Source organism: Xyrauchen texanus, chromosome 6 (assembly GCF_025860055.1).
Source record: "Xyrauchen texanus isolate HMW12.3.18 chromosome 6, RBS_HiC_50CHRs, whole genome shotgun sequence".
Taxonomy (NCBI): Eukaryota; Metazoa; Chordata; class Actinopteri; order Cypriniformes; family Catostomidae; genus Xyrauchen; species Xyrauchen texanus.
Genome location: NC_068281.1, coordinates 41367825 through 41395463, shown reverse-complemented (window position 1 = coordinate 41395463; position 27639 = coordinate 41367825). Strand labels below are relative to the sequence as shown.

Genomic DNA, 27639 nt, shown 5'->3' with positions numbered 1-27639 from the left:
GGAACACATTACAATAATTGTTTATTGAACATCAGATTTCAGAACATCACAGATCAGATTTTTTTTTCATTCAAAGATCATGTTCTTCTTTAATACAGTCTGCAAAACTGCCTTAAATAAAATATTATATATATATATATATTATAAATTGTATTTTATTAATAGGAAAGGGGACCTGAGCAATACACAGTCAGGGGGCCCAAAATACCTTGCTACAGCCCTGCTTATGTCGTTTTAATAAATTTGCAGTTATCAAAAATATGGGTTTTGCTTTGTCATTATGGGTTATGGAGTGCAGATTGATGTGAAAAAAAATTAAAAATAATTGAAAGCATTTTAGCATCAGGCTGCAACATACCAAAATGTGAAAAAATGAAGGGGTCTGAATACTTTCTGAATGGACTGTATATATTTCTATGAACATTTTTAAAAAGGATCAAATATTAATTGTAAGTACAAAATTATAATATACTACTTAGTACTTAGTTTTTCCTAATTTTTTGATTTACTTGTTTGTTGAATGTTAAACTGTTATATAAAACCAATATCACACAATCATGCTGTGTGGCCCTAAATCAGCACAGCTGTAATTACCTGAGCCACTCAGCCTGCGGACTGGGCTGGTCTGGGAAGAGAAATCGGCCCAGGATTTTACATGGCAACTGGCCCAACTGTTGGGGGGGATGAGCCATTTTGTGGTCCATTCTGCATAACGAGGCAGCACATTTTTGCTTAGTGCGGACCATTCCGGCATGTTTCGCGGCCGACCCACCAGACCACTCGGTTCTCCCGATGGCCAGTCTGCCCCTGATTGGCTCCAAAGTGCGTCAGCCCACCGGGAAAATGCCCGGTATGGCAGATTACCAGTCCAGCCCTGGCTGTGCTGATATAGAGCAATACAGTACACTTGCTCGTGTGATATTTCTTTAAAAACTGTAAAACTAAGATTTAATAATCTGATTATTCTAGCCATCCTTTGAAGACATTTCAGAACATAATAAACTTTTTTAAATAAAATGACTTATGTGAGGTGTCATTTATATAGTAAATCATTAAATATTACTTAAACTAAAACTTTTGTCTCAGCCACAGACATGCTGAAATCTCAGAAATTGTGTGGTTTTAACACTATGAACGTTAAAATGAAATAAAAAAAAACAGTAAATATCTGTTGCCAAACCAAAAAAAAATAAAAAAATTGTCGAGTCAAATACATTTTTTTTCCATCATTATTTACTTGATCTAACAAGAAAAACCCCATAAGTTGTATATGATGACAAGTTTGAAGTTATACTGAAAAATATAATATTTTTTTTTAAAACTAAACAACAGCTGCATGAAATTAATTCCATTTTAATTCCTTTAATACTAATTTGAATTGCAATTCTACATCCTACTAGTTACCTCAATTCAAATTCAACTGAATGGTGCACAACTCCGCTTTATCCGTCCTCTAAAAATGACCTTGGGACTGTTTAGTTGAAAATAACTGCAAAAATCCCTCATAACAATGAAGAAAGCAAGCAAAGTCTCAGCCAATATTTAAATTGTTCTAAAAAACACCTCAGAACCAATGTAAATGATTACCTGTCTGCTTCCTTTACACTTATGAAATAAAACACATGATTTTGTGAAAAGAAAATAAATACTAATAATAAAGCAGATCACGTTTAGTGCGTATTTTCAGGAGATGCTGCATGAGCTGCCTCCCCTGCTCCTCTGTGATCTCAGATTGTTGATCTCCATCTGCAGGCGTGAAGCCTCCTGCTGGAAGCCCTGCTGTAGAAGAGCCTCCTTTTCCTGTAATACAATGGAAACTATTGAATAGAATAGATGACACAGATCCAAACCCTCACTTTGAAGAGGGAACTGCTCACACATTCACTGAAATGACAAAGGCCACATTTGGAATGTTATACTACCATTCTACTCTTACCATTTCTGCCTGGGCCCGTATTCACAAAAACGCTAAAGCTAAATGTAGCTCCAAATGCAGAAATGAACTCGTAAAATTACGTAAGTGTTTAAATGCATTTTAACGCTAAAAGTAGGTCCTAAACTCACGACAGTTTATAAGTTGTCCTGAGGACTTCTAAATCCCTAAGAGTGACTCACAAATGATCCAAAGCATGCCTTCTGTCATCAATCCACATTAAAAACAATGTATTAGAATATTATTATGACATATACCTTTTACAAATGTATCGCCTGGAGCGTAATTGAGTGGATGTATTTTAATAATATAAAACTTTAAGTAAACTTAAACTTAAACTTAAAGTAAAAACTATGGAAGCAGTAAGGCCGTGTGTCCACCAAAGGGTTTTTTGCTGAGGCTGGTATATTTTTTCAATTGTTTGCAATGGGAGCGCAGCGTATTTAAAAAAGCTAGCAGGGTGATGAGTCGCTGAGTATCTATCCCATGTTGAGCCATGTGCACTTTGCATTTTTTCTGGACATTGAGAGTTTAATAATTTTCAACTTTGGGTAAAACGCAGCACTCGTCACTGTCACTTTTTAACCCAGCTGCGTTCCATTCCAATTACCATACCATACTGTTATTATTATTTCTGCCAAGTAGTAAGTATGAAGTAGTATGGGTAGTATGCCATTCCAAACTCATCCTAATGCTGCATTCCATTCCAATTTCCTACTTGGAAAAGTGCAATGGAATCCATCTTTAAGTCAGATTTCCAAATTGGAAACTCGTGCAGAAATCTTTGATTTTCACAGAGATTTTATTAAATTTTTTCACTTTAGCAAATGTTTGCAGAGACAGAGTTTCTAAACAAGGTGAATTATACTCTATTAACGTATACCTGTAGATCAAACCCTAGCATTGCAGCATCGTTTAACAGTTTGGTTGCTAGGAGATGACAATCAAATACCTGCTAAGCTAACAGTAGTGTTGTATTTTTGTTTCCTTATACATCATCTTCTGAGCATCAGTCAAAGGAATATTTGATGGCCGGAGATATCAAGTAGGAATATCCCACAACCGACATTGAATGTAACGCAGTATACGTTCAGGAATGAAACTCACCATGGTGCAAACTGAGAGGTTCTTTAAACTTGTTAAGCCAATCAGCTCACATGGTGTAAGCTGATTTTTCTCTAAAAATACTATTTGCTCAGGTGGTCGCTGGGGTTTTCTTCTACCAGCTTGCACCGTACGGTCAGCTTTTGACCATGACACAAAGAAACACGTTTTTAACCAGGTCATCTTTTGCCAAATCTGGAACTGGCACACGTATCTTAGGTCAATAGTTTAAATAAATACATAGCTAGGATAAGTCATTTGTTAAATAAACTCTGGGCTTTCCTAGTCCAGATACACATTTTGTATCCAGCCACTAGTCCCATTAGGATTTTGCAACACTTTTTCCTGATTATTGTTGCCCAATATGTTTTTTTTTTTTGGCGATAATCGCCTTAAAAAATGTCGCGATTATTTGATTACATCGTCAACCCCCCTGCCAAGGTTCGGTGAATTCTTTTTTTGGACTTATTCATTTTGCTTATATTTAATTCCTTTATTCAAATATGTAAAAACATAAAAGACATTTCTAAATTCAAATTGTACTTTACACTAAATGAAAAAAGCAATAAAATAACAAAATTATAAATAAAACATATTTAACCACCTCCCCAAATCCAAACATTTGCCATCTCCAACGGCTCCATTTACCATCACACAAGCATCCTTCAACGACGACAGGTGGAAAATTACTAATAGTCTACAGATTAAAAACAAAGACAATGATGAATGTAAACACAATAATAATTAAAATAAATAAGCCAAATAATTGCCCTTTTGTTCCCCAAATAATGCTGCCAAATGTGTGTTCTTATCGAATTTGTGTTTTTATTGCGTTTTGGTAATACAGTTAATGCTGCCTAAAGAAAATAATATAAAAAAAAATGTTTGGTTCAAGGTGAACGTGTCTTGTATTACTTTATGATTTAATCACTTTCGTCTTTGTTTCTTTAATACAAATATATATATTACTGAACCTGCAGAGTTGCGTTCACAATGGATGCCAACTGCATGGAAATAAAGCGAACTAAACTCACAGCACCTCCTGAGATGATCGAAGATAATTTGCAGCATTCTCATAGATGGAATTATACTTGCAAACAGTTTTCAGATGAATGAAAGAGAGAAAAAAAAACCCACGCCCCCACAACCACATACCCCCATCGCCCGACTCAGGCAAGGGAGCCATCTAGCCAACCCAGTACCACCCCCCCACCCCCTCATTTCTGGAGAGAAAATCCACCACGGTCTGTGGACCACTTCAAACTTAAAAGACTGAAGAGCCAGATGCCAACGAGTGATCCTTCATGCGATGGAGCCACTGAAGCGTGGCGTGGTCTGAACAGAGGGTTAAAGCCAGTCCCAGGAGATAGTACTGAAGGGCAAGGACCACCCACTTGATGGCCAGACACTCCTTCTCAATGGTGCTGTACCTCACCTCTCTCACTGAAAGCTTATCGCTGATATACAGCACCGGGCGCTTCTTCCCCTCGACCACCTGGTACAAATTGGTGTAAGCCAAACATTGTGGAGAAGGCCATTTTTTTCACAGGACATTGGTGTTAAGGGGATCTACCAATAACCCTTTGTTAAATCCAGTGTTGAATAAAAGCAAGCCATGCCCAACCGATCAAGCAGTTAGTCAATATGAGGCATTGATACATGTCAAATTTAGAGGAGTGGTGGCTTAGTGGGTTAAAGCACTGAACTGGTAAGCAGAATGTTGCCGGTTCAATCCCCAAAGCCACCACCATTGTGTCTTTGAGCAAGGGACTTAACTCCAGGTTGCTCCAGGGTGATTATCCTTGTAATAAGTGCATTGTAGCTTTGGATAAAAGCATCTACCACATGCATAAATGTAAATGTAGAACCGGACCGAGCCGTCACTCTTCAGAACCAGTACCACCAGGCTGTACCAGTCACTGTGGGATTCTTCTATTATCCCCATAACAAGCATTTACATTTATGCATTTGGCAGACACTTTTATCCAAAGCGACTTACAGTGCACTTATTACAGGGACAATTCCCCCGGAGCAACCTGGAGTTAAGTGTCTTGCTCAAGGACACAATGGTGGTGGCCATGTGGATCGAACCATCGACCTTCTGATTAACAGTTATGTGCTTTAGCCCACTACGCCACCACCACTCCAAGCATGGCCTTAAATTCTTGTAGTCCCTTGATCAGTTAGGATTTGTTTTGGAATCCTCACTTGGGAGATAATTCTGAAGAGTGCCTCCAACACTACGTGCAGAGATGTTGCGCAAAGGCACTGCTTTCGAATATTGCGTTGCGTAGTCCACCAGAACCAACACAAAGCGACGCCCATGTGCCGTACGCTCTAATGGCCTGACAAGGTCCCTACCAATTCTTTCGAATGGGACGTTGATCAAAGGAAGTGGGCGCAAAGGCACTCTTGGGGTGGCCGGCGGATTCACCAGCTGACATTCACAGCATGCCTCACACCATCTGCAAACATCCCTGCGAATGCCCGGCTAACAGAAACGGGCCATTAGATACTTCAGTGTCTTTTCCTGCCCTAAGTGACCCACCATCGGATTATAATGAGCCGTCTGGAATAACATTTCTCGACAGTTCTTCATTATCAATAACTGGGTTGTATCTTCCTTTGTCTGAGCATCCTGCATCGCTTGATACAACCAGTCATTTATAATAGAAAAGTGCATCACAAATCACACACCGAAATGCTCTGTTACAGGAACCATCCGCACAAATTTGCCTTAATAACGTGGGAAAAAGCTGGCCAATTCATGCACAAAATTAGCGAATGGGTGAGTCGCGAACTAACCACACCCTCGACACTATGCTTTTGTGCCAGAAATTTTATCATCACGGTCACTACAGGATAATTGTGGATATCCCCATGCACATACCTTACCTTCACCTTGTGACTAGCACCCAAAGGTGATTGTCAACAATGATGACAATCAAAAATCATACTTTTAGATAAAAAGTAAAACCTGAACCAACTAAAACTGCAACAAAACAACAGCAAAATAAACCATTACATAGTAAAAATTCATGTAATTTCTTAATGCCGCAGTGCATGCTGGGACCTGAAATGACGACATAGTACTGTAGAACTAAACTTTAATTACTCTGAAAAAGCTGTATTTCATGATTTTAGTAAAAAGCTGCATTTGAGCTTTACATTAAGTGTGCTGTACATTTGCAGTAAATCGCTGCCAGTATTTTACTGTAAATCTAAGAGGTATTTATTTACCGTGTACTTGACATATTTGTTCTGTGTTCTAAAAGAAAAAAAATCAGATCAACCACAATATTTCCCTTTATATTTTAGGAGGGTTGTCCCTCACAAGGGGAACATAAAAAGATTGAAAACCCCTATGCTAGGCTGAGATAGATTTTCTAGGGATTTCCAGAAGTCAAAATGTGAGTTGATGGAAAACAGTTTATTAGCAAAAATGATGATGACGTTTTGAACATTTGAGCACAAGAGTGGCCCAATGAAAGTCATAAAGGGTTATAAAACACTAAAGAGATGTTAATAAATATGTGTTGCAGGGTGACCACATTTTTAATGTCTCTAACCAGGACCATTGTTTTGTTTTTTTGTATTTTAGGGGGGTGTTAGGGTTTCATGAAGACAGACAGACAGACAGATAACAATGTGTTCCCTCTTCTTACCTTTAGTTTAGCATCCATCACTCGTACATTGTCTTGCCTCGTTCTCTCCTGTTCTTTCTCCATCCTCTCCATGAGCTGCTTCACATTCTCATCATGGGTTCTTTGCATGTCACAAAGCATCTGATGCTGTAACTGGTTTTGTTCCTCTAGACCCTTTTGCTTCTGTTCTAAAAAATCCTTCTGTAAACTTGCAACTATAGAGACAGACAGAAAATGAAGGAAATCAATCTGTTAGAATGATCGAGTCAAATTCCAACATTTCAACCTCACTGAGATGCTGCGCTCTGATGGGACCTTGGAAGCAAACACTCTTGGTGTTGTAATAAAGAGTGGGTTAAAAATGAATAATAATTGTAATAAGGGAATTTCCTACTATCAGAGCAATTCAAGATTAAAGAGCAGCAGAGAATGTGTAAGGATCTGTTCACACAGAATGTTTTTGCATTCAAAACAGCTAGATTGCAACAGATTGGAACTGAACGCAGGGGTCTCAAGATTTTGTATCTCCAATTTAATTTTCCTAACTACAATTTTTTTAATTTTCAATATAAATAATAACAATAATGTTTAAAAAAAAAGATTTGTCAAAGCAATTCAGAGTTATGCGCCAAATAAAATTATTGGGTTTGGCCCATTTTCGAACATTATCTTTAAATGCAAAGACCAAACTTAACAAAACTAGGTAAACTTTGACAAAGACATTTTAAGGATGCATGCTAAATTTCATCTAATTTTGCCCATAGTGGGCACTTAAAGTAAAAAATTACAGAACTCTGCAACAGTTTCCTCAATGAAGCTGGAATATGGATTTGAAAAAAATAAAATTTTATTGGCCACCCGGAGCCAATCTAAAAATGTCAAAATTTCAGCAGCTAATAAGTTGCATTGTAAATAGCCATGAAAATTGGTATCTAATTACAGGTTTCCAAAATTTGTATTGCATTTAAAAGCCATGATCTACATGTGTACATAGACCAACAATAAAAAAATATGGAATACAACAACTGGTCTTGTGTGAACGGCCCCTACCTCAGATAGATTCACAATTGCTGAATTAATTTCTGAAGACAGCAGGCTAGTGGTAAACTATGGCAATGAAATAGAAACATAGTGTTTTTTTCATCTGTCCAAATGAATCATCATTTGGTAGCTTTACTCTGCAAAAAATTAAAAAATGCGATTTTGTTTAATTTGATTGATTAAAAATGTTAATCAATTTATTATATGCCAATTAATTAATCAACAGCCATACCTAATGTTTTGGACCTGGTATGGACCAGATGATTTGTAAATGTCCTGATGCATAAAATTACAAAAAACACATACTTTCTTATTCACAGATTAACCGGCATGTTGTTTGGACGGTTTAGACATGTAAATGAGACCAGTATATGCACTTTAGCTTGAAAATCAGCATGTACATCTGATATTCTAAGTCAGATTTCATTACCGCATGTATTCAGTGTGAATCTGATGTTTACCCTCTTGCTGGTGTTGCGCTTCAGTCAGAGATTCATCAGCAGCTAAAATTATCATTCCAGAATTCTCCTTCTCTTCCCAATATTTACTCAACACCTCCTCACTCTGTAGAAACCACACACATTATTACATATTATTATTCTTTTTTCTCAGTAAGTTTATCTTAAATGCGTTTTACCTTGTTTATGACAATCACTTTATTTGTTAATTATATTTATCTGCCCAAGATCTTAGATTACCTTTGCCCATCTTTAGCAAGTATTTAAAAGTTATCTGCAGTGATCAGTACTGTTCTTACGGTGACTGACTTCAAGATAATATATATATATATAAGAAATGCAATAGTATTCATCAGTGTGTGTTTATATTTATAAGTGTGTGTATTTTGTACCATTATTAGTGAGTGTGCTTGTGATCTGTACTCCTCAGCCAGCTTTGCAAGTGTGTCTCTGAACTGTCTGTATCCTCCAGGTTTCAGATATGATCCATCACGGAGGGCATTTTCCAGCGGATCAAACACACAAAGCAGAACTGTCTGACACTCGCTCACAGATGCTTCCTTATTCTGTACACAAAAATCTTCATATTCTTTTTGAATCTTCTCCTGCAGAGAGCAAAATTGAGAGGGATAAACAGAGGGAATAAGACATGTTGTACTGTATACTGCTACAATTTTCATACTGTATTTAATGTGTTGTTGTGGGAAAAATTATATATAACCTATAGGCCAAATTGTTCAGATTTTTCAGAACACAAAAACACTAATAAGTCAATGCCTGACACAGCTTTTCAATTACTGACCCACAGCTACTGGTGTGTTTAAATCGCCATGTCAAAGTCCAAAGTTTCAGCCACACTGAGATGCTGTGATGGGATCTTTAGAGAGCCGTTTGAGGTCTGCTATCTGTTACGGTCAGTTTTTCAACTAAGGGTTAATGTCTAGTTTGAAATTAATAAAAAAAAAAATTACATAACTTGTTTTGTATTTTTCTATCAGAAATCTAATGCCAGTCCCCACTTCTGAGGGACTGCATGAGCAAGGGAAGCAATGATGGGAAATAGATCACAGAGAGTTTGAGGATGATTTACTGCCAGCTCAGGTCTTGCATCTCTCTTCTTCTCTATCTCAAACAGCTTTGCCTATTCAGTATGACCTTGACAATCTGCACCCCACTGTCGATGCACATGGTTCGATTATGTTTGGCAGAGATGACAAGGGGGATGCTATATCACTGGAGGTCTCTGATGGTGAGGCCTGGTTACACTCTGCTAAAGCGGCCACTGGTATTTCCCCTCCACGATGAAAAACTGGGCCAGAGTGGCCTCTGATGTGGAGTTGAAGGAAGTTCTCAAATAGGCGATTTAGAAATTTAAGCTCAACTGGCCCATACTCAATGCACCAGTGTCTCAACTCGATGAATGTTCTTTACCGAGTCGGCAAGACTCCCAAGTCCTACCATTCGGTGTCGTTCTTCCTGGAGTTGCACAAACAGCTGGTTAAGAAATTGACCTACTCAGTGAGAGTGTATGTCTCCAGTGCTGCAGCCTTAATGATGTTTGATAGCACTGAACAGAGAGGCTATTTAGAGCTTCCCCCAGTCGAAGAGGCTGTGGCATTCCACTTGTTCCCTCCTTCTCTGGACTGGTGAGGAAATCAAAGCTGGTGCTTCCGTCCAAGCCTTTGGTCAGATAGGGTTATACTGCGGCAGGCTAGGCTGGTTCGACCCTGCACACAATGGCAATCCTACAGGTCTACCAAGCGAACCTTTTAAAGGACATGGGTGAACATGGCCCAGACCCAGAGTCCTTGCTGAGGGTGAAACCGCAATGGCAGTGGCCAAAAAATAAAATTGTGCTTTCAGGACCTCGTCCCAACAGAAAATCTCCTTCTGGGAGAGCAAAGCATTCCTGATGGTCTGTGGACCTTGAAACAGGCACTAAAGCTTGTGGAAACTTCCGTGTCCCCAAAACAATTCTCTTGCTCAAGAATACGAATTTAGTCTTATTACTGCTTGTACTGCTGTTGGCAATGTGCCATCAGACTGCCATATCCAAACACAATTGCCAATGCCAGCAGTCAGGGAGGAGCCCCTGTGTCCATTGACTCATTGCCGGAGGATTACCTGGCCTGAATCTGGAAGTGGAAAAGTGTGACGACTGGCCCTGAGCTGTCTAATCAGTGGGAGAGAGATAAGGAGGGGGCGGGACGCCAGTTCGGGAGAGAGAGAGATATGCAAGTGTTGTGGGTGTCTTTGTTTTGTTTGCTGCTTTATGTTATGATTGAGTTATGTTCTGTCATTACAGTTTCCATTGCTGTTCAGCCTGTTCCAGTCTTCTCCTTGCCCATGCTGTGAAACTTGTTACCTAACCCTAACTTGTAAGGAAACGTCTCGGTTACAAGGTGTAACCTCAGTTGTCTAAAAGGAGGCAATGAGATGCTGCATAGCTTTGCCACACAACTGATTTCTTGCATATAAGGACCAAGAGATAGCTTATCCCTTCAGTCAAAAAATCCTGACAAAAAGGAGCTTTGCTCTTATTGAATATTGTGCACACAAGTGTTAGAGCATAAAGCACCATCTGCGAATAGATTGGCATGATTCTACAAGGGCTTCAGAGATTGTGACTCCTGGGAGGAGCTTCCATAGCATCAGCTACTGATGCAGCATCTAATTTCCTCCTTTCAGGGAACTAAGGTTAAACTTGTTATAGAGATGTTTAGGCCTTAAATTTGAAGGTACTGATCAGGTTGGGTCACATGGTGGATGAACAATATCTTTTGGAATTTTGTTTAAAATGCCATAAAGAGAAGTGAGCCAAAGAATAAAAGCCATACATGTATATACACAGAAACAATTAATTGATGACCTGGAACCATCAAAGTTCCAGCTGGTTATAGGGGGTCAAGCTGATTTTTGGCACATGGTTGCTGGTCCAGGCTTGCCTACATGCTCAGCAAGGTCCCCACTGATTAGTCAATGAACTTGCACCTTGTTCCAAAAATAAGTTTCCCTTTCAAGTTGGATCAGACAATATGGGAGCTCCTCTCAGGAGTAACAATCTCTGAAACCCTATAAAATCACAGCAATTACATATTGGCAGGTGGTGTTTGGGTATTCCCCTCCTATGCACGCAAACCACGTGCATATAAACCGGGGTACAATGCCTCATCTGCAGAATTTTTCAACTGAAGGGAGGAGAGCACATCTTTCCATCCCCTAACAGCGAGAAATCAGTAGTGCGGCAAAGCTAGGCAGGTTCCCTCCTTTCAGGGAACAAAGGTTACCCAAGTTTATTCATTACCGAGAAGTTGATTGCCCTAAGCTGTCAGACCCATTTGGGCCAGCGACTATAATCTAAACACCAGCTTGACAACTTTAAGCTAGTATTACAAGCTAGTAGCTGGTTTGTTGGTGGTGCAAGATGACCTACCAGATCAGTATTATAAAGAAACAAGAATATCATGAAGAAAGTTTGTAGGGTCTGTGGCGGAACAACCTGCCCCTCCCTCTACAATTTAAAAGCCTTATTTGGTCAGTGGATGATGAGGCACACCTGATGTGAATATAGCCTCATAACTGCTGCCATTAAAACACAGAGTGCATCTCTCCTCCTGAAGTTGGCTTCTATCTCCTTGTGCATACATAGATCCATGAATGGAATGGGGAAAGTCCGGCGCAAGTTTAATGCTTCGCCAGACCCTCACCCCAGACCTCCGGTGCAAATTAGATGCAACGCCGGGGATTGGAGCACAGCCGATGGGCTGGGGGGCCGGTCCGCCATTTCCCTCACACACCATAACCCCAGAGAAGCCGAGCCATTCTGTGGAAGTCACCGCCCCTTGTCACTGCCCATCCAGGGTGGGCCTGCGTCGTGGCCGCCAGACCCAGCCCATTACACCTGGACCTTACTCACTCTACACTTCCCACTGGCTGGGACGCGTGCTCCATAGCCCCATACACAGTGAGGATGCCAGATTTATATTGGTCTCTTGCTCACCCCGCTACAGGTCATTAACTTTGCCTGGAGTTTAGTTGGTGTGGGTGTTAAAGGGTTAGTTCACCCCAAAATGAAAGTTATCTCATCATTTACTCACCCTCATGACATCCCAGATGTTTAGGACTTTCTTTCATCTGCAGAACACTAAGATTTTTAGAAGAATATCTCAGCTCTGTAGGTCCATACAATTCAAGTGAATGGGTGCATTGGGTATAATTTGAAGCTCCAAAATCCATATAAGGGCAACATAAAAGTACTCCAGATGACTCTGATGGTTAAATACATATCTTCTGAAGCGATATGATAGGAACAGATCAATATTCAAGTCCTTTTCCCTTCACGTTCTCTTTCTTTTGTTTCTGATTCATATTCTTTTGTGTATATCGGCCCCTACTGTGCAGGAAGAATTTATTATGAAAAATGATTTATTGAATATTGATCACCCACACCTATCATATCGTGTCTGAACACATGGATTTAACCACTGGAGTCATATGGATTACTGTTATGCTCCCTTTATGTGGATTTTGCTGCTTCAAAATATTGACACCCATTCACTTGCATTGTATGGACCTACAGAACTGATATATACTTCTAAAAATCTTAATTTGTGTTCTGCAGAAGAAAGTAAGTCATACACATCTTGGATGCCAGGAGGGTGAGTAAATCATGAAAATTTTGATTTTTGGGTGAACTATCCCTTTAAAATTCTATAATGACTATCATGGTCGTGCACACCAATTTACTTAATTTTTCAAAAGCATGTATAAATGAGAGTAATACCTCCAAACCTGAGAAAAAAATTCACCACTAACTACAATCTTCTATCTACTGATATGTTTGCAGGTACCGCAAGCTCTCGTTGGTAAATATGTTCCATGTCATTGAAGGATGTGCTCATGAAAACTGCAATGGCTTTCTTCTCTGCACTTTCGTGGATGTTAGACAGCTGTTTTGGATCGACTGGAATCTGGATTAAACTGAGAATCTCAGTCCTGTAGGTTTGCAGGGCCTCATCCACAGCTTGGACATTATGGATCTGAGCTAGGGACACCACTGCATTTTCCAGACATGGAACATTTCCTCTGCGGATTGCCTCCACATACACCTCAGCCAGACTACCCAGAACTGCCAAAAGACAAGATACATTTTTAATCGGTTATTCAGTCTTTCATTTGTTAATTATATCATGTTCATTAAGGAGTTATCTAAGATTGTCATGAAATTCTGCAGTTTCATTCTTTAATGATTTTGGTTGTAGCTACTCCTATTGTGGGGGAACCACTATAGGAGCTATTGGGAAACATTTAGAACATACACCAAGAAGAAGATCTAACGTTCATACTGTATATTCTGGATATCCATTAACGTTAATGACTGTCGTTAATGACTGTCATAAAATTTAAAACTTAAAAATAGACTAGAAAATAGTCTAGAAATATAGAACAGAAAAATACACAACTTAAAAATGCTATGGTACGTTAAGTGTTTATTTTTTTTAATGCCATGGTTTGGGAGGTACAGATTCTGACCAGGTCCGGAGACTGTGCGACCTTCCATGAGAGTTTTTGACTCTGAACAGCTGTAGATGTATTTGCAGAAATGTTTTGCCTCCTGCAGGAACTCTTGATCCAGATCTGCTTCAGTCAGCTGCTCCATTCTTCTCATATCCTTCGTTCCAGCAGGCCGAGGAAACACAAAACACTTTCTCACCGCAAAGAATTTCTGCAGACAGCGCCGAGGCAGGTTATACTGCTCAATCTGAGGTGAACTGCCTTTAAAAAAATAAAAAATAAGAGTAAAAAGCCAACAATTTTAAATATACAGTGTGAATTTTTTTTCTGCTGGTTGGGAAAACTTTTTGTGAATTCACAATATGGGTTTGAACTTAGGAGCTCAGGTTGGCTGTTTGAATCAGAGTCTCTTTCTCAGAGAATCATAGAGTGAATCAGCCATCAGGGAGTCACAAATGGTCAATTATAACATGCAATCGCTGATGATGATGCCATTTTGTTAATGAATTAATGATCCTTTTGTTATATGAAAATGTTCCTTTTTTTAGTGTTTATATTGCAATGTGTTGTAAATCCCATCTCTGTTTGTGTGAGCATCTTGGAGGGCACAAATGTAAAAAGAGTCCTTGGAGTATTTCAGGCTTGTTTATAATTCAAAGTCCTGTGTTATGAACCAAATATTTGTTTTGTATTTTTGTTAGAATTGATGTTGTGGTAGCACAGTAAACTGCATCTGGACCTCTGTGTCTGGGCCACCTCATAACAGTAAGGAAAGTCTTTTTAATAATTTTAATATACACACACACACACACATATATATTTACATATATACTGTACAGTATACACAATATATAGGCAGATTAATCAGTTATCAGCTGTCTTGTCCACTGTGTCTTTACTTGACATGTCTGTGACAGGGCGGAGGGCGGGGCTGGGTGATGATTCTGAACACCCGGCCCCTAATCAGGCTAATCAAGCCTCAGAGAGGGATAAAGACCGACTGGAAGCTGCAGTTCGACAGAGAGACACCTGTCCGACACCTTTGTGTGTTTGTCTTTTTGTTTCAGTTTTATATTAAACTATTATTTATACTGTCAAGCCGGATCTCACCTCCTCGTTTCCAATAATCCCTTTAAAGTGCCATAGTTATTTTTAGATTTATTTTACTATTAATTTATAGTACCAAACAAATGTATTGTACCAAACAAAATTATGCTGTTGATACAGCATCATTACAGTACTACAGAAGTGAGTGAAAGGAGAGTGTGTCAGTGATAGTATTTACATATGTCATACAGTTCCCTTCCGAGGGAACTTGCACTGCGTCGTTGAAAACGACTCTTTGGGGAACGCTCCTTAGCGTGCACCTCTGAATTATGAATGAAACTATTCCAATCTTGATTGGTGTTGCGTCATGACGTAACATGTGACGGCATAACCGGATGCATAAAAGTGACGCCGGTACACACACACATTAGCTTTCGCTCTTCAGCAAGCGCTCTGTTGAAATTGTTTGTCTTATTTGGTGTTGTTTGTCTGATTTAAAAATATTATGGCCACCGAACAGTTCAAGAAGTGCGTGCACCCCTGCCCTCGTTTCATTACGGGTAGGGACACGCACGCTTTATGTGTGAACTGTTTGGGAGCGCAGTACGCACTGAGGCAGCTCTCGAGGGATCTGCCTGTGAAAGTTGTGAAGCACTACCCATGAGAGTGCTGCGCTCCCGGTTGGCGTGCTTTGATGAGCACGGTCAGGCTCGCGTTCCCCACGGTTTTGGTCCCGCGTCTGTTGAGGCAGCGCGGCGATTGAGATCGCGGGGTTCGCAGCGGATTTTGCGGATGAGAATGAGACTGCTGCGGCACTTTCTCATTCTTCGCTTGAGGATCCCGAGCCTACTGTGAGTGGTGCAGAAGCCCGCGTCGCGGCTTCTTCTGCCCATGATCAGGTCCCGATGCTTGAGCTCACTGCTTCCGAGGAAGTGGATATGCTCAGCATCGATGCGGATCGACCGTGAGCCAAGCACGCCAGTTTTTGGCCAAGCTTATGAGGAGCTGATTGAGGTTGTGACGCGTGCCGTGGCCAGACTGAATATCAGCTGGCCACAAAATGAGCAGGGAACGCAAGTTGAAAGCAAATTAGACGTGCGCTTCCTGCGGCACAGATCACAACCTCAGCGCCGGGTTTGCCGCTTTTCCCCGATCTCCACAAAGATATCTAAAACGAGATCGTGGGGTAAACCGCATTCGTCCCGTGATCTCCAGCCCCAGTGTTTGATTACAGACGATGTTTTGGGGGCACGGGATATGGGCTAAAACCCGGCGCTGCCTAGTAAGCCCTGCAGAGATACATCTGCTTTAATAAGTAGGGCTTACATGGCGGCACACAATCGGTGTTGGTTTCCCGCCGTCTCTGACGCTCGGGCCACATCAATTTCCAGCTGAACGCACACCGTGCCGTTCGTGTCAAAAAAAAAAAAAAAATATATAAAAAAACAACAAGCATCAATTGTGGTCACAAGAACCGTATCGACTAAATCCTGCTGGTCTCTCGCTTCAGAAAGTCGGGAACAGTGCTCGAAAAACACCCGAGACCAGCCTCAAGAGGCTGGTTCCCTTAGTTGAAGCTTCGGGAAAGAGGTCCTACCGAGGTGGTAGAACCTCGGAGGGCTGTCCCCCCCCCGCTGCAGAGCAACCGCGGTTGCTCTCGCAGCGGAGTCCTCAGGAAATCGGTGTCGGTTCCCGCCGTCTCTGACGCTTCGGGCCACATCAATTTCCAGCGAACATGAGAGGCTGGTTCCCTTAGTAGATTTTGTAGAGGCATGGAATCATCTTCCCAACATATCTGCATGGGTCCTGGATATAATAAAATCAGGGTACAGACTGCAGTTCGGGCACCGCCCCCCCAAATTCTCTGGGGTGGTGCAGACTACAGTGGTTCCGGAACAGGCTCAGGTGATGGAACAAGAAGTGCAATCTCTGTTGCTGAAGGAGGCCATAGAACGTGTTCCTCATTCAGACAGGGAGTCCGGTCTTTACAGCCGGTACTTTATAGTTCCAAAAAAGGATGGGGGGTTGAGGCCGATTTTAGATCTCAGAGTTTTGAACCGGCCTTTGAGGAGGTTCAGGTTCAAAATGCTTACCATTCCTGTCATCGTGAGTCAGATCAGATCCGAGGACTGGTTTGGCACGATAGATCTAAAAGACGCCTATTTTCATGTACCCATCCTTCCATGTCACAGGAGGTTCCTGAGGTTCGCTCGGGGCTAAGCTTACCAATATCGGGTTCTTCCGCTCGCCTAGCACTCTCTCCCCGCACATTCACCAAATGTATGGATGCAGCTCCTGCTCCTCTGAGACTTCAGGGCATACTGAATTATATCGATGACTGGCTCATTCTGGCCCAGTCTCGAGAAATGGCGGTTCGGCATCGAGATGTCGTCCTTGGCCATATTCGAAGTTTGGGGTTGAGACTCAACACAAAAAAGAGTGTGTTACAACCATCCCAGTGCACAACGTTTCTGGGTGTTGTGTGGGACTCTGTTACGATGCAGGCACGCATGTCTCCTGCACGTATCGAGTCCGTTCTGGCGATGGTGTCCGGGTTAAAGCTAGGCCAGGCCATCACTGTAAAGCAGTTTCAAAGACTGCTGGGCCTCATGGCAGCGGCATCCAACATTATACCTTTGGGCCTTCTACACATGAGGCCCCTCCAGTGGTGGCTGAAAGCCAAGGGGTTTTCCCCCAAGGGGAATCCATTTCGTATAATCAGAGTAATGCGCAGGTGCCTTCGTTCTCTGCTAATATGGAAGAAACCTTGGTTCCTGTCCCTAGGGCCAGTGTTGGGAGCGTCATGTCGCCGGAAAACCGTTTCGACAGACGCCTCCCTCACTGGCTGGGCGCGGTCATGGACGGCCGCTTGCCAGGGGTCTGTGGCAGGACCATCATCATTCTTGGCACATAAACTGTCTAGAGATGTTGGCTGTGTTCAGGGCTCTGAGGAGCTTCCTTCCAGACATCTAAGGTTACCATGTCCTAGTACGTTCGGACAATACATCAGTGGTAGCTTATCTGAACCAACAAGGGGGACTCAGATCGCGCCCTCTGTGCAGACTGGCGCATCAGATAATTCTTTGGTCCTAAGGGTAAATACTGTCTATCAGAGCAATGTATGTTCCGGGGGTTCAGAATCAGGGAGCAGACATCCTATCGAGGCAGGGGCTGAGGCCCGGGGAATGGAGACTTCATCCAGAGGTGGTGAAGTCGATAGGGGACAAATTTGGACCATCGGAAGTGGATCTATCCGCGTCTCGAGGGACGTCCCACTGTCCACTTTGGTTCTCCCTCTCACATCCAGCCCAACTGGGGTTGGATGCCATGGTACAGGCCTGGCTGAGGCCTTGCCTGTACGCATTTCCCCCGATCGCTCTGCTCCCGGGAGTCCTGGAAAGGGTCCGCCAAGAGGGCATCAGTCTACTTCTGGTTGCCCCGATGTGGCCGGCCCGAGTATGGTTCTCAGACATAATTTCACTCCTGATAGCTCCGCCACGGCAGATTCCTCTGAGGAGGGATCTGTTGTCTCAGGCAGGGGGCACAGTTTTCCACCCTCATCCAGAGCTGTGGAAACTGTGGGTCTGGCCCCTGAGGGGGTTCAGTACCTAAATGCTGGTCTATCAGCGGGGGTGGTTGAAACCATACTTAGCTCTAGGGCTCCGCCTACTAGGAGATTATATGGCCTAAAGTGGAATGTGTTCTCCACTTGGTGTAGAGAACATGAATTAGATCCAGTTAACTGCCCGGTGGCTTCAGTTCTGGAGTTTCTTCAAAATCGTTTCTCTGCGGGTCTCTCCCCACTTAAGGTGTACGTGGCTGCCATTTCGGCTTTCCATGCACCACTGAGTGATGGGCCTCTGGGGAGGCACCAGCTGGTCATTCGTTTTCTCCGTGGTACATGGAGGATGAGACCGACAACCAGGTCCAGGGTTCCTGCCTGGGACCTGGCGGTGGTTCTCGAAGGGTTATCCCTGGCCCCCTTCGGACCCCTTCAGTTGGCTTCGCCCAAGGACCTGACGTTCAAGATGGCTTTTCTCTTAGCTATTACCTCTCTAAAGAGGGTGGGAGATCTTCAAGCCCTGGCAGTAACACCAGCTTGCTTGGAGTTTGCCCCTGGCGGAGTTAAAGCCATTCTGCACCCGAGACCTGGCTATGTGCCTAAGGTGCCTTCTAACACGGCACGGTCCACGGTCCTGCAGGCTTTTCATCCTCCACCTCATGTGTCGGCAGAAGAAGAGAGGCTCCATTTGCTCTGCCCTGTCAGAGCTTTGGGCATTTACCTCGAGAAGTCCTCTTCTTGAAGGAGGTCGGACCAACTGTTAGTGTGTTTTGGGTCACCTAAGAAGGGGCTCCTGCCTCGAAACAAACCATTAGTAATTGGATTGTTCAGGCTATTATCTCGGCCTACAAGGTGCTAATTTGCCTTCACCTTTGGCCATAAGGGCTCATTCAACTAGAGGCATTGCATCCTCTAGGGCTCTCTTATCGGGAGTGCCCTCCAGGAGATCTGTGAGGCAGCCGGTTGGGCTACCCCGCACACTTTCATCAGGTTTTATAGTCTGCACCTCCCTAGTACGCCTGGCGACGTGTGCTCTCGCCCTAGTTGAGTGCCTGAGTTCAGTTTCACTCTAGGGCAGGCCTTTTTTCGGTGCGTGGCCTAGTGGGCATTCGTCCCCAAAGAGTCGTTTTCAACGACGCAGTGCGAAGTTCCCTCGAAGGGAACGTCTTGGGTTATGACTATAACCCTTGTTCCCTGAGAAGGGAACGAGACACTGCGTCGTCCTGCCACGCCCCTCAATGCCTGAGAGCGGCTTGCTTCATCGCTAGGCTAATGTGTGTGTGTACCGGCGTCACTTTTATGCATCCGGTTATGCCGTCACATGTTACGTCATGACGCAACACCAATCAAGATTGGAATAGTTTCATTCATAATTCAGAGGCGCACGCTAAGGAGCGTTCCCCAAAGAGTCATTTTCAACGACGCAGTGTCTCGTTCCCTTCTCAGGGAACAAGGGTTATAGTCATAACCCGAGACGTTTCCCTTACCGTTCTTGAGTTTCAAAGCTCCCTCCAGATATGCATCAGATGTGATCGGTTCATCGTCCTTTATTAGTTCCAGAGTGAAATCACGAACAGTCCAGACAAAAGCTGGAAAAACATTCATGAATTGTGTAGAATCATCCTTATTGTCTCGCACCGACTTCACACGGATGTGCTCTCTCAGCTCTGTCACATAACTACAGGCAGTTGCATTTAGGAGGAATTACACTGTGTGCTTGTAAATGTATATCATTTAGTTAATACACCGATCAGCCACAACATTAAAACCACCTGCCTAATATTGTGTAGGTCCCCCTCGTGCTGCCAAAACAGCGCTAACCCACATCTCAGAATAACATTCTGACACGCTATTCTTCTCACCACAATTGTACAGAGCAGTTATCTGAGTTAACGTAGACTTTGTCAGTTCATTCTCTGTTGACCTCTCTCATCAACAAGACGTTTCTGTCCAATGAACTGGCGCTCACAGAATGATTTAAAAAAAATAATAATTTGACGCCATTCAGAGTAAATTCTATATACTGTTGTGTGTGAAAATCCCAGGAGATCAGCAGTTACAGAAATACTCAAACCAGACCGTCTAACACCAACAATCATCCATGTGATTATCTAATCAGCTAATCGTGTGGCAGCAGTGCATTGCAGAAAACCATGCAGACATGGGTCAGGAGCTTCAGTTAAGGTTCACATCAACCATCAGAATGGGGAAAAAAAATGTATCTCAGTGATTTGGACCGTGGAATGATTGTTGGTGCCAGAGTACTTCTGTAACTGCTGATCTTGAAGAGATGAAAATGGGGGCGGAAGATGATGCGGAGGCCTTTATTGATCTCTTCGAGAGGACAGCGGAGATCTGGGGCTGGCCGCGTGTACAATGGGCGGCGAGGCTCCTGCCACTACTGTCCGGCGAAGCACAAATTGCGGCCCAACAATTGCCGATGGCTAATCTCTTAGCCTACGCGGACCTAAAAAAAGCTATCCTGCAGCAGGTGGGTTGCGGTATCGTCAGCTGTTCCAGTCTTTGAAGCAGGGGAAAGACGATCGCCCGTTTGCTTTCTCGCAGCGGCTCCGAGACGCGTGCAGGAAATGGCTGCTGGCAGGGAATCCTAACGTCAAGGGAGTGATCGACTAGGTGGTGCTGGAGCAGTTGGTCCATGCACTGCCGAAGGGGACAGCGGAATGGGTCCAGTGCCACCACCCCTCGTCACTGGAGGAAGCTGTCCAGCTCGCGGAGGACCACTTGGCGGTGTACCCGAGGACTGAAGAGCCCTGTTCTCTCTCTCTCCCTCTTCCCCCTCCCCCTGTGTGTTCCCCCTCTCCTCCTCACTCTGCTCTCTCCCCAGAGCTCGTTCCTGCCCCGCGCAAGGCAGTGGACGACCCCCGCCTCTATAGAATCTCGCCGCCCTCCCCCTCAGGTGGAAGTGCCTGCCGACACAGGTGCGGGCGTGGCGTCTGGGCCGGCCTGCTGGAGCTGCGGGGACCCGGGGCACTTCCGGGATCAATGCCCTGTGATGGAGCTGGGGACGGAGGTCCGGATCCCCAACGCCCCGCAGGCTGCCCCCAATCGAGCAGGAGCGTACCGGATACCGGTAAGAATCAAGGGGGGTACTTACCGAGCATTGGTGGACACCGGTTGTAATCAAACCACTATCCACCAACGCTTGGTTCAACATGGGGCATCGGGTACACATAAAACAGTGAGGGTGAAGTGTGTGCGTTAGGATATTCAAATACCCTGTGTTGACCCTTGCAATTAAATTTTATGGAACAAAGCATAGAGTGGAGGCCGCTGTTAGTTCCCGCCTGATTTTGGGAACTAATTGGCCTGAATTTAAAAAGGGATTAAAGGGAATGTGCGCAGATGGGTCCTGCATGACGTGAGGGGGAGTGAGGCTGCAGCCCCTCCATCCTCAGGGGGATCCCTGAAGGGGATTTCCCTCTGGAACAGTCGCAAGACGAAACCCTCAAGCATGCCTTTGACCAAGTGAGAGTAATTGATGGTCAACAACTCCGCCAGGGTGTCGCACTTTCATATCCCTACTTCACAATTATAAATGAGCAGTTGTATAGTGTGACGCAGGACGCTCATACAAAAGAGGAAGCAACCCAGCTTTTGATCCCACGGCTCATTATAATCCCATGGCAGGTCACCTAGGGGAAAGGAAGACACTACTCCGTCTGATAGCCCATTTTTATTGGCCGGGCATTGGCGGCGATGTCCGCAGGTGGTGTGCGGCGTGCCGCGAATGTCAGCTGGTAAACCCACCGGACACCCCAAAAGCGACATTGCGCCCCTTACACTGGCTATTAGAATGGACAGCACGCGGACATCGCTTTGTATTATTCCTGGTGGATTACGCAACGTGATATCCGGAAGCAGTGCCTCTGAGCAACATCTCAGCACGTAGTGTTGCAGGGGCACTCTTCAAAATTATCTCCCGAAAGATTCCGAAAGAAATCCTCACCGATCAGGGCACGACTTTTATGTCATGTACACGCAAGCTTTATGAATTGTTGGGCATTCACGTCTTACGTGAAGCCTGGGAGGAGGCTTCAGACAGTAAGAATGAAATACAATACGTCCTTAATCTCAGAGCAAACTCCACACTTTGGGGAAATTAACACAGGAGAATTTGCTCCAAGCCCAAGAACACCAACGCCGGTTGTATGACAGGGGTACTCAGCTCAGGGAATTTGCACCGGTAGATAAAGTACTCATATTGCTCCTAACATCGAGCTCTAAATTATTTGCCAAGTGGCAAGGACCCTTTGAGGTCAGACAACGAGTGGGTGATCTCGATTATGAGGTAAAACGAACCGATAGAGGGGGCGCACGTCAGATATATCATCTCAACCTCCTGAAATTGTGGAGGGAGAAGGTTCTTGTAATGATAGCTATGATAGTCCCGGAGAGGGCAGAGCTTGGACCGGAGGTAAATAAAAACCACAATCATAACACCCTGCTCACTTGTGGAGACCACCTCTCACCATACCAACTTGCAGAAGTTGCCGAGTTGCAAAAGGAGTTTGCAGATGTGTTTTCCCCTCTACCGGGTCGTACGAACATCATCCAACACCACATCGAGACTGAGCCGGGAGTGGTGGTACGTAGCCGCCACTATCGCCTCCCCGAACACAAAAAGAATATAGTTCGGCAAGAATTGGATGCGATGCTTGATATAGGGGTAATAGAGGAATCCCACAGTGATTGGTCCAGCCCGGTTGTTCTTGTTCCCAAGAGTGACGGGTCGGTTCGCTTCTGTGTGGATTATAGAAAAGTCAACGCGGTGTCTAAATTTGACACATACCGATGCCCCGTGTTGATGAGTTGCTCGATCGGTTAGGTACTGCTCGATTTTATTCGAAGTTGGATTTGACAAAGGGTTATTGGCAGATCCCCTTGACACCAATTTCCTGCAACAGCCTTCTCCACGCCGTTTGGATTGCACCAATTTGTGACGCTTCCGTTCGGTTTGTTTGGGGCCCCAGCTACGTTCCAGTGTCTCATGGACCGTATCCTCTGGCTGCATTCAGCTTAAACAACACAAACAACATCTGAGGGCGGTCTTGAGGTCGCTGCGGCTGACGGGGCTCACAGCAAACCCCAGGAAGTGCGCGATTGGGCGTGTGGAGGTACGGTATCTGGGGTTCCACTTGGGTCATGGCCAGGTGCACCCCCAAATTGAAAAGACCGCAGCGATTGTGACCTGCCCAAGACCCAAGACCAAAAAGGGGGTGAGGCAGTTCCTGGGGCTGGCTGGCTATTATAGGAGGTTCGTGCCTAATTATTCGGACGTCATCAGCCCGCTGACTGACCTCACTAAAAAGGGGGCTCCAGACCTGGTCCTATGGTCGGAGCAGTGCAAACAGGCGTTCACGCAGGTTAAAGCCGCACTTTGTGGGTGGGGGGGGCGCTTTTACATGCACCTGACTTCTCTCTCCCTTTTGTATTGCAGACGGACGCTTCAGATAGAGGGCTGGGGGCCGTACTCTCGCAGGTGGTGGAGGGGGAGGAGCGCCCAGTGCTGTACATCAGCCGGAAGCTCTCCTTGAGGGAGACCAAGTACAGCACGGTAGAGAAGGAAAGTCTAGCCATCAAGTGAGCGGTCCTCACGCTCTGATATTACCTGCTGGGGCAGGCCTTCACTCTCTGCTCGGATCAGGCCCCACTCCAATGGCTCCACCGCATGAAGGATGCTAACGCACAGATCACCCGTTGGTATCTGGCCCTCCAGCCCTTTAAATTTGAGGTGGTCCACAGACCGGGGGTACAGATGGTTGTCGCTGACTTCCTTTCCAGAAATGGGTGGGGGGTGGTAGGCAGGCCGGATGGCGCACCGGCCTGAGTTGGGCGGTGGGTGTATGTGGCAGCGGGGGCGTGGTCAAGTGCCCATTCGGGGGAGAAAGCGGTAAGGGCGCTTGCACCTGAGCCAAATTATGTCTAACACCTGTCTCTAATTTCAGTGAGCATGGGGAGAGCGGCATAAAAACGGCCACAGAACCTCCAGACGAGGGAGAGTGACACGCGTCAGTCCAGTGTTGCCGCGTACAGAGAATCAGAAAAGCTTTATGTTAATTGAGAAGTTTTGGTTGTGAAGAAAAATATGAGTTGTGAGCAGTGCTGTGGCCATTAAAAACTTACTTGTGAAGAACTCTGTCTTCGTTCCCTCCTTGTCGTCATACATCTTTACAATATCATAGAAGTAGTTCATGCAAGTCATGCGTCATATTCCAAGTGTTCAGAAGACATATAATTGAGTCCAGATTTTAGCTCAGATTTTAGGATAGTTTGCATCTGCATAATTCCAAGTGAATCTAAACTGAACTTTAAGTGGCTAATTTTTTGTGAATTCCCCTCTGTGTTGAAAGGATACTGCAGTTTTTCCAGTGCCATACTGTCTATGACTCCTAAGCTGTTGTACACCAGGGTGCTGCTGAGCAGAAGAGCCAGACAGAAGATCCAGGTGTCGTGTTTTGCATCCCCCTTAAACATTCGGTCACAGGAAAAAAATTATATTAATGGAGGTGAGGCTGTTACACCTCAGGTGGGCATTTGTTTGCAAGAATTAAACAGTCCTGAGTTAGTAAGTCTGCTTTTATCAATGTTACCACATCAGTGCCTCTAAAATGCTTGCATATACAACTATTTCATCATGCCACTGATTAAGTTGTAATTATATTTCAAAACTTTGCAACAAGATCATGACAAAATTATATAACTATTAGTTGTGCAGAATTAGAAAATGTATCAACCCCATTTAAAGGGATAGTTCACACAAAAATGAAAATGTTCCCACCAGAAAATGTTACTCACCCTAAAGCGATCCCAGATGTGTATGACTCTCTTTCATCTTCAGAACACAAATTAGGATTTTTAGAAGAATATCTCAGCTCTGTAGGTCCATACAATGCAAGTGAATTTTGACCAAAACTTTGAAAAGGCACATATTTTATTTAAATATTTAAAAAATGATTTGTGTTCAGCAGATAAAAGAAAGTCATACACTTGTGGGATGGCATGAGGGTGAGTACATGATGAAAGAATTTTCATTTTTGGGCAAACTACTGTATACCTGTAAATGTGTTTCAACAAATCAGAATCAAGAATTCAACAATGCTCTGGTATAACAACATTCATGTCATGCTCTCCTATTCTATCATTGTTTTTATCAAATGTATTTTTTTTCTGTCAAAGGAATTGTTCACCCCCAAAAAATCCCATAATTTATTTGTATTACTATTAAATTATACTGTCAATAGGGTTGTAGATAGTCTGTTTTGATGCTGTTGGAGTAGTCCTCACCTTGTCTATGTCTCCAAGTCCCTCCGTGTCCAGCAGCACCAAAGTGTGTCCTGCTTTAGAGGGGTGAGGAACGCACCACATCCAGATGCCTTTAGTCTTCGATTCGATCGTGCTGCCGAGAGCAAAGCCTGAGACCACAGAAGTGGTAAGTATTATTATTATGTGAATACTATTGTTCTGACATGTGAAATAATTTGCACAGTGTTTCTCTCACCAGACTGTTGTCCTGCCAGGCGGTTCATCAGGTAAGATTTCCCTGTTCTGTAAAGTCCCACTATAGACACCACCACGACCGGCTCTCTGATGCTGTCCAGAATATCTTTGGCCTCTTTTCTCACACATAACAGCCCATCACCATCAGTTTCAATGAAGCACACTGGAGCTGACATGAACTTTGTAGACGCCATATCTATAAACAATACGTTTACAACACACACAACAGACAGAAACAATGAGTACAACATAAGCATAAAACACAACATCAACAACAGAACTCACACGACACTTATAAATCACCATTATATCAATATGGCAACACCAATATATATGTTATCCGTTTCTATTCCACTAATACGTTTTGAAGATTGTATACTAACATGAATATGTTACATTAGATCCGATTAACACAAATTAAATCTGATTGTTAATTACCTTGAGGGTCAAATGATCCTTCAGTTTAAAACAACGTTTCGGCTTTACTATTCTGAGGTACTATACGTCTGAGATCAACTATGAGATGCTCGTTTTGCATCATTAGTTCAGTCGTAAGACTGTGATCAATAACAATCGAAATGAAAGTGAAAGTATGTCACTAGAGCTTATTTAGCAGAGACGGGTCACTTCTATTAAAATTAACGGGAGAAATTTTACCGGTCAACGGATGTAGAAAAGGAAGTCCCGCCCTAGAGGTAAAATAGCCAATCCCCTTTTAGATACAGACAACGCCTAAAAATCAACTCGAGAACGCGCATGAACATTAGCGATACAAGTCGGGGATTTTTTTTATTTTTATTTATTTTTATTTATTTTAAGCATGCTCTGTGGTAAAGCAGCACAATTTATGACACCAGTGTTTTCAGATTTAACTGCTGCTTTGAAATATTTTCTTTGATCGTAATCTTGACCATCCGTTTCGGAGATTTCGGTCTTTCCCAATTCAAGTAGATAAAAACTGCACACTCATGCAACTTATAGAAAATACCTGACTAGCTGAAGACACTTTGATATCACTCCCAGAAATTCCGTGTTTTCCCCATTGTTGTTATCGCTGAGCTCCAGTGTTTCTCCCTTAACGATCTGCACTGTTTCGAAAGTTTATTTGTTCATTTAATCTAATCTAACATTGACAGAAATCTTTGGTAAAAAGACCTTTGATTTAAAGATTTCTAAAACAAAAAACAAAAAGAAAAATATATATAATAAAAGAGACAAAGAGAGACGGGGGAAATAACTGAGCAATGTAATCTACAATACTAACATAAATGTTACATTAGATCTGATTAACACAGAATCTGATTGTTAATTACCTTGAGGTCAAATGATCCTTCGGTTTAAAAAGTTTCGTCTTTACTGTTGTTTTTCTGGAGACAACTCCACCAGTCTGAGCTCAACTCTGAGATATCGTTTTGTTTTGTTTTTGTTATTTGCTCCTTATTTGGCATCATGCATTCAGTCATAAAACTGTGATCAGCCAATAAGAATCGAAGTGAAAGTGAAAGGATGTCACTCGCAGAAACCCCCCACTGTGGGTTTCCCCTGAGCTCCAGGATTTCTCCTAAATGATCTGCACTGTTATGAACGCTCATTTCATCACTTACTCTTATTGTAACGTTGGGGCAGGCAGGAGCAGTGAGTGTGCGCATGTTTGCGTCGCTTTAACTCCTCTTTGTAAGTCCCGCCTTCTCGCACACCAATTGGTCGATTATAAGAGGCTTGCAGCAACTTTTGGCCAAATTCTTGCCTGTCAATCTCTCCGCGAACGCACGAAGCGCTGTTGTGTTCGGCATCAAACAGTTGCTTGACAGTAGCAGC

The 27639-nt window shown here is 43.5% G+C and overlaps 1 protein-coding gene across 2 annotated transcripts; it reads right to left on the bottom strand.

The window, feature by feature from the left end:
• On the bottom strand, positions 1-27267 carry LOC127644506 (guanylate-binding protein 1-like). Of its 2 annotated transcripts, none has more exons than XM_052127692.1 (11): positions 27135-27267; positions 25823-26017; positions 25609-25736; positions 24680-24789; positions 19791-19981; positions 13713-13955; positions 13031-13308; positions 8573-8785; positions 8184-8286; positions 6703-6896; positions 1-1800 (listed from the first exon to the last, which is right to left on the bottom strand). In XM_052127692.1, the coding sequence occupies exons 2-11, from the start codon at positions 26013-26015 to the stop codon at positions 1684-1686; spliced, it is 1770 nt and encodes a 589-aa protein (XP_051983652.1). In that variant the 5' UTR covers positions 26016-26017; positions 27135-27267; the 3' UTR covers positions 1-1683. The 2 variants fall into 2 exon arrangements, with proteins under 2 accessions (XP_051983652.1, XP_051983653.1); XM_052127693.1 differs by lacking the exon at positions 27135-27267 and adding an exon at positions 26260-26445.
• Positions 27268-27639: the final 372 nt, after the last annotated feature.

Excerpts from the sequence above, each read along its gene's own strand:
- LOC127644506 (XM_052127692.1), bottom strand. The coding sequence starts at position 26,015 with ATGGCGTCTACAAAGTTCATGTCAGCTCCAGTGTGCTTCATTGAAACT. Across the intron at positions 13,309-13,712 it reads TCGCACAGTCTCCGGACCTG|TTCTGGGTAGTCTGGCTGAG; the intron begins GTCAGAATCTGT and ends GTCTTTTGGCAG. Across the intron at positions 1,801-6,702 it reads TGATGGATGCTAAACTAAAG|GAAAAGGAGGCTCTTCTACA; the intron begins GTAAGAAGAGGG and ends ATTGTATTACAG.